At 42.9% G+C, this 12,773-nt stretch overlaps 1 protein-coding gene across 1 annotated transcript in view; it reads right to left on the bottom strand.

Moving 5' to 3' along the window:
• EYA2 (EYA transcriptional coactivator and phosphatase 2) overlaps nucleotides 1-12,773 on the bottom strand; it is a 246,796-nt gene that overhangs the window by 34,538 nt on the left and 199,485 nt on the right. Inside the window, exon 10 of the mRNA XM_036752907.1 lies at nucleotides 4,400-4,489. Coding sequence (XP_036608802.1) covers nucleotides 4,400-4,489 — 90 coding nt within the window. The remainder of the gene's footprint in view (nucleotides 1-4,399; nucleotides 4,490-12,773) is intronic.

Consider the following 12,773-nt stretch of genomic DNA (forward strand, 5'->3'; position numbering starts at 1 on the left):
AATAAAAACAAACGAGCTTCACAGCATAGCACCAATAGCCAATCCGGACCTTTTAAAGAAGGTGTTTCTTTGGGGTCTATGAAATTCATTCCAAGGAGGAAATCACAAAGTCTCTTCTGCATCTACCTAGACATAAGGTCCCTGGATCTCTGGTTTACCTCTACACTCCAAAAAGATCAAGGATTTAACAGGCATGACTATTGCCTTCACTGACCTGATGGCAATCCCTCCAAGGTCTTTGGGGACTGCTGTAGTCAACTGTCTGGTAACGACCGTCTTTGCATTTAGTTACACTAGTACCTGGAAGACACACGGAGTCTGCTGCTCGGCCCGCAGCCAAAGCCTTCCCAGCTTGTTTGAGCCTGTTGCAGTCTGGTTCTCTGCTGGCATAGCTGCCCATAGGAACTCAAGGTCACCTCCAAAGCCACAACAAGGCATCGGGGAGAATCCCTACCTTCCTTCAAGGCTCAGCTCAATAGTTACCTCACCTAGAAGGTCACCTGATATTTCCAGGTGCTGGTGTTTCTTCCTGAAATTATCTTTCATTTTTCTTTGGAGGGGGAAAGGCAAGGCTATTGGGGTTAAGTGACTTATCCAAGGTCACACAGCTAGTAAGTGTCAAGTGTCTGAGGCCACATTTGAACTCAGGTCCTCCTGACTCCAGGGCTGGTGCTGTATTCATTACACCACCTAGCTGCCCCCTCATCTTCTTTATGTGTATGTCACATATGTTTATGTGTATACATGTTTGTTTCCCCCATAAGCTCTTTGGCAGCTAGGGACCATTTAATCTTTGTAGCCCCTTAGTATCTAGTACAAAGCCTAGCATACAGTAGATGATTAATAAATGCTTCTTGTTTGATTGAGTGCTTATTGATGTAGTGGGTAGGGTACTGGACACTTCTGACACTTCCTAACTGTGTGACCCTGGGCAAAGTACTTAACCTGTCAGATCTCAGTTTCCAAATCTTTAAAATAGGGATAAGGGCCGTAAGGCTCCAGTCTGATAACGCATATAACAGCCCTTGGCAAAGCCTAAGGTGCTATATAAATGTCATTATTATTATTAACAATAATGATATCAGCAGCTCGACATCTTCAGAGGCTTTTCAGCTTAAGAATCCTCCTCATTCATTATCTCTCTCAATCCTCATATCACAACTTTAAGGTACGTATTGTCAGTTTATTATCCCCATTTTTCTAGAAGAGGAAATTGTGGTTCCAAGGAATGAAATGACTTGACCCAAGCTGCGCAGCCTGTTGGCAGAATTGAAGGCCAGTGTTTTTAACTGTCCATTTCCAAGGCAGGTTAGGCTGTTGGTTCAGGCCAGCAGTGGGGTTGGCTTTAATGGTTAAATACGAACTTGGCTTTGAGGTCAGAGGTCATGGCAGGGAGGTGCTCTCTAGCAGGGTGGGAACTGTTCTTTTCACGCTGTTTCTGGCATCTGCTATGGTGTCTGTTGAAGATGGGCACCCACTGAGCTCCAGCCTCATATGACTTGGCCCCAGAGTGAATGAAGAACCTTTTCTCATCTCTCATGATCACAGATAGCTTTTCCATATTTGTAACTTGTGGTTTACAGGCCAACCTGAAAAGTCACTAACTTCCACACTTTACTGGTTTCAGGGGAAACTTTTCTGTCCAGGGCCAGACTAAGGTATTCGTTAGCCTCCTACCCTCCCTGGATCCAGAGATAATGCACTAGTTAAAGCTGCCCCTGCCTGCCCCCTCCCCATACCCATAATGAGCAGCCCCCAGGGTAGGTTAACCTAGCCCAGTTTGGAGCCAAGTACAAACCGACTACACCCTCTGTTTCTGCCCTTTCCTTTTCTTTTAAAAATAAATTTTTTTCCTTCCTCATGGGCCTTTAAAAGTAAACTATAATATTGTAATTATAGATGGTTTCTCTCCCTGCCTCCTGCCTAGAAAGGCATAGTACTATATGATCTAGAGCTGGAAAGGACCCCAGGGATACCCAGTACAGTCTGTTCTTCTCAAACATCTGGGAACTAAAGCCAAGAGATGAGAAATCATTTACCTGAGGTCAAACAGGTAGGAAATCAAGCACCTTTTCCTTGCCCAAGGGTGCTCCTTTTACTTTGTTTTCTCCAATCCCTACCTCATTCTCCAGAGTGGGAAGGCAGGGAATATGACAGAAAGAAGAACACTCAGCTTTAACTCAAATTCCAGAGCCAGCACTATCTGTATGATCCAGGCGAGTCACTTTATCTCTGCCCAATGTCGGGGAACGAGCTGGTCTGGGACTCAGCTTCTCGTCTCGATTCTGCCCTACACTTCTGTGGCCCTGGCTAAGGCACTTCCCTTCTCTGGGTCTCTGTAACTTCCTTGACAAGATGGCGGTGGGGGGGGGGGCTGGACTTCATAATCTCTGAGGTCTTCTCTGGCTCCAGTTCCAAGGACTCTCTCCACATCAGTTTCCTTTTTGGAAAACTGGGGGAAATCAGATCTGTCCTTACATGCTTGGAGGAAGGATTAAACAAATAATGTAGGTGAGAGAGTGCTGTAAGGCTCAAAGCACTAGAGAACAGCAAAAGGATTATTACGCTAAGTCATCACATCCCCATCACCTTCACCACCATCATTATCAGCGTTCAGTAACGATTGTTCTTCCCCAGGAAGTCTTCCCAAACTACCACTTGCAAAAAATCCCCTGCTGCAGATCCAGATTAAAATGCAATGGGGAAATGCTTAACAAAATAAATAAAAATACATCGCAGCTAATGTTAACGTGTGGTTTTCTAAGTCAATATTCCTCCTGAAGGGATTAATTTCTATTTGAGTTTGACCCCTTTGCTCTGTGTCTCAATAAACTCTTCCTCCCTGAAGTGCTCCTTACAGTTAACATTCTGTACAAGCTACTTTGGCACACTTTGACATTTTAACTAAAGGGATCTCAAATAAGGAAACTCAAGTAAAATCATTTTGTGAGTCTTATATGATACAGCAGGATACACATAACCGGCGTATTATCCATAATCAATAGTAGTAACAACCACCACCACCACCAAATATTTATAAAGCATTTACCAGTTTACTAGGTGTTTTCTTCCCAACAAGCCCCTGAGCTGGTGATTGTGAATATCATTATTCTGATCTGACAAAGGTGGAAACTGAGATCTGAGAGGTTGTCCAAGATCAAAAAGCTAGTAAGTACCTGAGGCAGGATTTGAATTCAGGACTTTTGACTCCAAGTATAGCACTCTAGACACTACACTGCCTTTAACTTATTGCCACTTCTCCTTTGCAGACTCCTGATCGCTACTGGGATCCTTGTCTCATCTCTTCCAACAGAACATAGACCATGACAGCGCGTAGCATTCATTTTTGGTTTTCCTGTAACACTGAGTACACGAGGGACCCATACAGAGTAGGGACTTAATGAGTATTTGTTGAATGGGGTAGTCAGTCACACACTCCCTATGCTGCTCATTGTAACAGGAAGGACGTTGGACTTGGAGTCAGAAGAGACCCAGGCTTGAATTTTGTCTTCGACAGGTATTAGCTGTGTGACTCCAGACAAATCATTTATAATAACCGTTATAGCGTATGCTTCACATGGCAGTTGTGAGAATCAGATGAGATAATAATATTCTTTAAATGTAAAATGCCGTGCAAATGAAAACCTAAGCCAGTCAGTCTGTCTCTCTCATTTTAACCATGTGACATACCACCTCGGGGACCTTGGGCAAGTCACTCTCTGGGCCTCAGTTTCTTTATCCGTAAAATGAGGAGATTAAACCAGATGGCCTCTGACATGCCTTTCAATTCTGAAGCTAGGATTCTATGATCCTCACTTCCCCACAAAGTCCTAAGATTTTGAAACCAGGCCCTTTGCTGGGTGTTATCCTATCTTTATCTTGAAATCCTTTCTTCCTTTCTTCTCTATCACCCCTCAATATTTCTCAGGGGTCAGAGATACCATAAGACTAATAGTTTAAGTGAGTATTTCTTCTTTTTGCTCCTTCCTTCTGGCCTGTAGAACATGCTGTAGATAAGAATGACAACTTGTTTTTAAAAGCTTCCATCCTGGCCCCACAGCTAATTATTTCTGATCTGGGAGGATCTGCACTAATTTAGTTTAATAAACTTATTAAACAGCAAATTTCAGGAGGAAGAGCTATGTTGCTATTATTAGATTAGCCCAACTGCCCACTAACATTGATGCCTTGCACACCGGAGAGAGCCATTAATGGAACGAGGAAGTCCGGGAGATAATCTGGCAAAGTGTGTTTCCAATAAGCCATCCCTGGCTGTCATTAAGTGTCTTCTTGGGGGTCGCTGGCAAAAGTTTCAGGCCCCCCCAAAGCGGCATCTTTCCCCAAACCAGATGCAGGTGATTAAATATCCAAATACTGAACAGAATAAGCAGCTACCAACCTCCAGGTCATTAAAAAACAGATGTGTATCTGCAAGGTTGAAGATCATCTCCTCCATCATCAGGCCGATCCTCACAGATGTAGTGGTATCCTGTTAGAAGAGGAGGAGAAAAAACAGACATGTACACTAGTGGAATCTTCAGTGATCTCAATCTTTGCCTCTCCCCCACTGCCTCCTGAAAGCTCACTTGCGGTCTCTCCTAATCTGCACAGTTCAAACACAGTCTAAACCTGCTTCCTGTCAGGATCAGGGGGATGATACTGTACAAGTTCCAGTATCTCAGTCCTGTTCTTCCACCCTTTCTTTTCACCCTCTCTGGTGTCCACATCTCCCCAGGAATGTTCCTCGCTTCTCAGCTGCTCCCAGGAATGAAGCTGTCGAAGAGTTTTCCAGAAAAGAAAGCCCTCTTACCCAACCTGTCCCACAACCTCCTGTCATTCCTTATATCTTAGAAATTTAGAGCAGATGAGGGAACTGAGGCTTGAAAGAAGGGGTGACCTAGCTAGTGTCTTGAGGTAGAATCTGAATGCAGGTTTTCCTGATTGCAAGTCCAAGTTCATTCATCTTGAGACCTAGCTTGTTCAATTTTACGCAACTCAATAAGGACTCAGTATATGCAAAGAACTGTGTGAGGCTCTGGATAATACAAAAGTGAGATAACAAAACAAAAAGTCCCTGCCCTCAAAGAGTTTACATTTTACTTAGGGGATGCAACATGTATATACATAAGAAAATGCAAGATAATTAGAGGAAGAAGAACAAGGACAACTGAGGAGTGGGGTGGGGGTGGGGAGGTCCTGAATAGGGGATGTACAAACTGAGCTGAGTCTTGAAGGAAGCTAGGTGAAATGGGAGGCAGTGATATTGGCATTCCAACCAAATCATCTTGCAATGGTCTCTTTCCCCTATTCTCCCCCTCTATCCCTAGGCTCTGGTTTTTTTCTTCTCCAATACATGAGTAAACTTGATTTAACATACTTAGACTGCAAAGAAACATCTCCAGAGGATACCCATTAAACAAAAGACCTCATGTAGACAAATACAGGCAGAGCTTTGCATTCATCCTGCCTCCTCCTAGTCCAGAAGTGGTGGTGATGGTGGTGGGGCAAAGGAAGAGAGGTTTTTTTTTTTTTTAAACCGAGAAAGGAAGAAAAAAAAACTTTTGGGTCCTGGAAAAGGACCATTTTGTAATCTAGGGAAAGGCCTGAGGGCATTTTAACTAATGTAATAGAGCAGTTCTTAACCTGGTGCCTATGACATTTTAAAAGTAAGTTTTAAAGAATTTTGATAACTATATTTGAATGTAATTGCTTTCCCTAGTAATCTTACATGTTTTATTCTGTGCGTTTAAAAACATGATTCTGAGAAGGGACCTACAGACTTCACCAGACCCCCAAAGGGGTCCCCGACACAAAAGAGATCAAGACACCCTGCATTAAAGAGAGCCAAGCCAATTATCCTTTCCTCAAGCACAATTTCTCTTGAGTGAGTACATAGGCTTGTAAACATGCTCCATCCCCTAATCCACCAGAACACTTTCTGCATGTTTTCTAGCCCAGGACTTGTTGCCAAAAGGGGCAGAGGAAAATTAACACAGCACAATGGAAAGCGTGCCTCAGTGTGGATCCAAAGATTTGCATTTGTGTCCTGGCTCTGATATTGGCCAGTAGCATGCATTTGGCCTACTCACTTCCTCTTCATGAGCTTCAATTTCCCTGTTCTTCTGTAAAATAGGGATAATAATACCTTGAACTTCCTACTTTCAGGGTTGTTGTGAGGAAAGTACTCTGAAAAGATTAAAACATTAGAGAAATGTGAGTTCTTATGAGATAGTGATGACAAAAAAGTCAAGGAACGAGATGGATTTTATCTAGGAATAAAAGTAACTCCCAGGGCTTTGTCCTGGAGTCAAGAAGACATCTCTGTGAGTTCAAATCTGGCTTCAGACACTAACCACCTGTGTGACCCTGGGCAAGTCACTTTACCCTGTCTGCCTCAGTTTCCTCATCTGTAAAATGAGCTGGAGAAGGAAATGGCAAACCTCTCCACTATCTTTGCCAAGAAAACCCCAAATGGGGTCATGAAGAGTGAGAAATGACTGAACAACAACAATAAAAGTAAACTACAATTTGAGTCCTAGGCTCAGTCCACACACCCAATCCAATTTCCCAGACCTGCTTCATTTCCAGTCCTGTAACGATCACTGATGCTATGAACAAAAACAGCTTACAGAGTGAATTCCTCATAATAGCCCTATGAGGTAAGATAGAGTAGGTATTTATTATCCTCATTTTCTAGATGAGGAAGCTGAGACTCAGAAGCTAAGTGACTTTCTGACTTTTATATGGGATCACATAATGTTAGATCTTGGGGACCCTTCTAAAGAAGGGCCCTTAGAAGTCACTGAGTCCATTTCACAGATGAGAAAAATGAGGCAGTGAAAAGTTAAGTGACTTGCCTAGGGTCACACAGTTGGTAGGTATTTAAGGCAGGATCTGAACCTGAATCTTCATGACTTCATGTCCAGTGGAGTCCACTCCATCACTGAGTGGTTTTTCCACTCTATGATATGATGAGTTGGAGGCCCGGCAGGTCCTTAATTAATAAATCTAGACTTAACATTCAGCAAGCAGACAAACATGGAATGTTCTTCTTCCTCAAGAAGCTCACATTATATTAACGCTTTTTTAAAACCTTGTTATGTCCTGATACCTCAAACTCCCCTTTTCCCCCCAAGAAAACTTCCTTCTAACAAAGAAGTATAATTAAGCAAAAGAGTCACGCTGGGTATGTCTGACGGCACGCATCTCATTTCACAAAATGCTACAAGTTGAGAAGACCTGAGTTAAAATCTCATCTCAGACACTTCCCAGCTGTGTGATGCTAGGCAAGCCACTTAACCTTTACCTGTCTCAGTTACATCATCTGTAGAATGGGGATAATAATCCATCTACCCTAGAGTTGTTGTGAAAATAAAATGGGATGACACAGGGTATCTCAAAAATCTTTGTGCAGTTTCAAGTTTTAATGCTTAAATAGTTTATTGAACTAAGACTTTTGGGAACTCTCTGTATTTTTTTTTTTTGGAGGGGAGAAGAGAAGGCAACTGGGGTTAAGTGGCTTGCCCAAGGTCACACAGCTAGTAAGTGTTGTCAAGTATCTGAGGCCAGATTTGAACTCAGGTCCTCCTGACTCTAGGGCTGGTGCTAACTCTCTGTATTTGTAAAACACTTTTGTACTACAGAAGCAGAGAATCTGAGCTGGGCCAAAAGGTAGAGATGGCAGAGGAAGGAATCCATGCCAGGCACCAAGGACAGACCAAACAAAACTGGGAGAAGCGAAGTGAGATAACCATATAAAAAAACTTTGGAGAAGATGACAATAAAGACATAAGCTTCACTTTTCAGTGGTGGCCAGGCATGCATGGCTTGTAACAGTGCCCAGAGTACACAGCTGCCCACTGTTGAAAAAGATCCCTAATGTAGTTCTTTAGTTTGATAAATGGACAGTTCACAAACCTCTGTCCTGACCTGAGATAAATTGACCCTTATGGTTCTAAGGGAGATAATCCTTTCTCTGATCTAGTACTTGTCCTAGTCAAATAAAGCCTAAAATAATATCCTTCTGCATTATTCTCTATGATTAATGAATGGAAGATAATTCTCACCCCCACCCTATCCAGAAAAGAAATCAAAGTTATCCCTCAAGTCAAGCCTGCTTCTCCAGCACCCTTAAAGTACACCATCCTAGCCTAGGAGCCAAGAATCAGAAGCCGCAAGAACGGTTTAAGATGCCACTCACATGAAAACTATTTTCTTAATCATTAAATATTTTTCAGCTACAAAAAAACTACAGTGGTTAATTTCATGAGATGAGCCAACAGAGCTTGATTGCCAACCCCCCCTCTTTTTAAACCAATTTAAACCAGAACAGAGCTGGGAAGAGAGAGTTTCCACAACAGGCTTTAATTTGTAATTCATCCTTCTAAGGATGGGAGGGAAAGCTCATCTTTGTTTTGCCTGAATGCATGTGGGTGGCTCTCTCCCAGGGAAGGTATAAATCATGCTAAGACATTGTAGATTTGGTAGTCTTTCCTCTAATTTTCTGCAGATTTCGGTGGAGTCCTGTTTTTGCAATGGTATGGTCAGTAATGCATTAGTGTAAGAAGTCTAACTGGAAAGCCCAATTGTTGAGAGCGGAGTTCATCTCAATCAACCTTCATGGCAGATGCTGCTGACGTGAACGCCATACTGCACACTAACCTAATTATTACGCATTCTTTCTAAAGTTCTCTTTAATTAAAGGAGAATGGCTGTGGCCTCTACCATATGGGCCATGCCAAGAGTCTGAACTGGAGAAGAGGGTACATGATGGTGTAACATGAGGTCTGGTGGAGTTTGGAAGCTGCGGCTCAGAGGATTCAAAGGGCGGAAGATATTCCCTTGATTTGTTTTTGTTTTAAAAAATCTGATGTAAGGAAAATTTTTTTTAACCCATATAATAAGTTCTAAGAGCTTTAAATGTTTTCTCTCTTTTGAAAAAAGAATGCCTTTCTGAAAAATTTTAATGTAGCTGTAGCAGTCTCCTAGTTTTTCCATTTATTAACCTATCACTCTATGCTGCAGTTTCCTCAACTGTTTGGGTTTTTTTTTTTGGTTTTTTTTTTTCTGGAGGGGGGGAAGGCAGGGCAATTAGGGTTAAGTGACTTGCCCAAGGTCACACAGCTAGTAAGTGTGTAAGTCTGAGGCTGGATTTGAACTTAGATCCTCCTGACTCCAGGGCTGGTGCTCTACTCACTGCCTCACCTAGCTATCCCGAAGCTTTCTCATCTGTAAGATGGGCATAATAATAGCAGCTATCTCGTGGGGCTGTGGTGAGGAACAAGTGAGATAACAATTGTAAATCATTTACGCAGTGCCTGGCACACAGGCACTATGTAAAGGTTAGTTATTATTTTCATGAGACAAAGGGAAAAAGGAAAAAAAAAAGATTCCTGGATTTTCCAAGTCGCTTGAATCCTGATCATGTTATAGATGTGTGCCATAAAACTGAGAAGTTGGACAGCAATTATAATTCTTGGATATCAGAGCTAAAAGGTGCCTGAGAACAACACAGAACTTAGAATGTTAGAACTGGAAAGGATCTTCGAACCTAGCCTATCAGAGCTGGAAAAGACCTTAGGATATAAAAATGCCATGGCTAGTCCAATACCTTCACGTTACAGTTAAAGAAACTGAGACCCAGAGACAGGAGGCGACTTGCTGAACAAAGTCCAGAGCAAACCTTCGAGTGCTGTAAAAATGGGAGTCTTCTTCCTCCTCCTCCTCTTTCTATTAAAGCCCTCTTCTGATGCCTCACTTAGGCACAAAGATTATTCTGAGTTCTCAAAAGCTAAACCACCATGGCACTCTGTGCCATCCTACCAAGCTGAGAAGATTTCAAGTGCAAGCTTGGCAGCGGAGTTGATCTGTCATCCAAGGACCAGATTAACTCACTTCAGAGAAGTTTATGCCGGGATTGTCTATGGGAGGATGGCTCTTTTGGCTACAGCAACTTTTGAAGATGATCCACCAAGTCACAGTGGGGTGCGGGGTGGTCTGGGTGTGTTGGACAAGCACCCACATGATGAAATCATGGATCTCTCAGTACAGATGTACCGTTGCTATTATAATTACCCCAAATCAGGGAGTTAGGTGAGGGCACAGGCGGGACCAGGACTTTGATTCCCTGGTCTCAATCCAGTCCATTTTTACCATATCGTGCTGGCTTTCTTAGAATTCGTTAGTCAAAAAAAGGTTTCCTGTTTTGCCAAGAGATTCACTGTGGGATTTGTCCCCTTAAAAAGATATCAAGCTCCTTTGGTGCATTTATATATACACACATACATATACACATGTATGTATATACATACACATACAAATACACATATACGAGAGACAGCATGGTCTAGTGGATAGAAAGCTGGCCTTGGAACAAGAAGAACCCAGATTTAAGTCCTATATCTGGTGGTGACTTTGGACAAGTCATTTCACATCTCAGTGCTCTCCGTCAGTCATGTCAAACTCAAGGGGCCCCAAAGCTGTATATGACGATCCCTGCAGGAGGGATTTTGATTTAGAAAACCACATACCAATAATGCCTGTGTTCTACTGTATTTTTATTTATTTTGTTAAACATTTCTTAGTTACATTTTAATTTGGTTTATGCCGTACTCTTCTAGACAACGCTCTAAAAAGCTACAGAGGTATTAACCTGCATTAGGACGTAGGGAGTTTTCTTTCTAGGGAGCTCTCTAAGCCTAGTGACATCACAGGCACAGGTCTTGTATCTCTCTGTCTGTCTCTCCCTCCCTCCCTCCTTTATTTCCCCCCCCCCAACATCCTCCCTCTCTTCTTTCTTCTGTCTCCCCCTCCTCCTGGGTTTCTCTTCTCTTCCTCCCTCTCTTTTTTCTCTGTCTCTTCCCATCCATCTATCCGTCCATCCATCTCTCTCTCTCTCAGTTGTTTCCCAAAATGTGATTTACACATTACTTATCAGGGACAGAAGAATATAGTATAGTGGATGAAGAATTGGCCATAGAACTAGGAAGATCTGAGTTCAAGTTTTGCCTATAATGGCCATAACCCAGGACAAGTCACTTAAATTCTCAGTGCTTCAGGCAATTCTCCCAGACTATCAGTTGGAGAGAAGGGAACCCACCTCCATAGGTAGAAGGGAGTTTCCTTTATCTCTTCCTTTCTGGAAGGTCCCTTTAACCCTGAAATCACAAGCCTTGGTCCTGTCCCTTTCAGGGAAACACTCATTGTGTAAAGGGAGGTATGCTGCTCTTCCACCTCAAGATAAACGCAGAGCGCTCCTGCTTTTTTCTTTTCCTCCTTGCTTCCGCCCTGCATTCTGGTTTACACAGCCATGACATCTGGGTCTTCTAGGGAGTTCTGGCTGAACAGAAATAGGCCAAATGAGACTTTTCTGTATAGGTGAGCCATGCCTGAGGCTCCCCTACACACCTGAGAGGGCCAAGGAAGCCTAAAGCTCTCTCCCCAGCAAATATGCCCAGACTTTACAATATCCAATTGTCCTTAATGGAGCTGAGCTGTTCCGTTTCTGTTTGGGATCACTGGCGCTAACAGTCAGACAGGGCAGCTCCTAATCAGACATCTTTAATCCACCCCAGGCGAAGTCAACAGCTTGCACTTCTTTATAGCATGAATAGTTTACAAAATGCTTTCTGCACAGTAACTCTGTGCGGCTCATAATGAAAGCAGTGCAATTTTGGTTGCTCTCTCTGCCTCACGTCTCTCCCCGCCTCATGTCTCTCCCTGCTCCCATCCAGCCTCCACTCTGCTACCAAAGTGATCTTCCTAAAGGGCAGGTGTCACTATGTCATTTCTCCTCATTCGATAAATACCAGTGGCTCCCTATTAACTCCAGGATGAACTATAAGATTCTCTGGCATTTAAATCCCTTTCCAACTTGGCTCCTTTCTACTTTCCAGACTTCTTACTTTATACTCCCCTTCACTCACTGTCTGATTCAGCAGCACTGGCCACCTCTCTGTTCCTTGAACATGATGTTCTATCTCCTGACTCTAGCTGTCTCCCATGCTTGGAATGTTTTCCCTCCTCATCTCTGCCTTTTGGCTTCCTGGCTTCCTTCAAGACTCAAATCAAACCCCACCTACTGTAGAATGCTCTTCCTGATTCCCCCCACTCCTAGCCTTCCCTTGGAGATTACCTTGCATTTCCATTATACATATCTTGTATGTATAATTTTTTGCATTCTGTCTACACCATTGGAATGTAAGCTCCTCAAGGGCAGGGATGATGGGTTTGGTTTTTTTTGCCTTTTTCTCTATCTACAATGCTTTGTTTAAGAAATACCTGACTGACCATTTTGTTGGTTCAGGAACCAAAGCCTTAATTATCACACTGCTGAGTCGAAACTTGAATCTGGGTCTTTTGACTCCCAGTCCTAGCATATCATGGTGCTCCAGTGACGATTTCAAACAAGGAATTCAAATTAAGATGAAAGAAGCCTGTCTAAAGCAAGGAACATGATGGAATCAAACCAACACCCAAATGCTATGCTTATAATTCCCTTGGGGAAAATCACCTAAAACCGATGTCTTATTTAACACGGAAGTTCCACCTCTGAGGTTTCTGATGCTACATTGTATTTGAGACTTCTCCTCAAAAAAGGAACAGGCAGGGAAGTGACTTTCCGTTGAATTGTGGAATTAGAGAATCTCATAGGTGGAAGGGACCTTGGTGGCGGGGGGGCATCCCAAGCTGACCAAGAATCCCTTCTGTAAGATCCTTTAAAAGTGGACACACAGCTTCTACTTACATCCTGCCAGTGATGGGGAACTTTCCCC

The sequence above is a fragment of the Trichosurus vulpecula genome, chromosome 3, assembly GCF_011100635.1.
Source record: "Trichosurus vulpecula isolate mTriVul1 chromosome 3, mTriVul1.pri, whole genome shotgun sequence".
NCBI lineage: Eukaryota > Metazoa > Chordata > Mammalia > Diprotodontia > Phalangeridae > Trichosurus > Trichosurus vulpecula.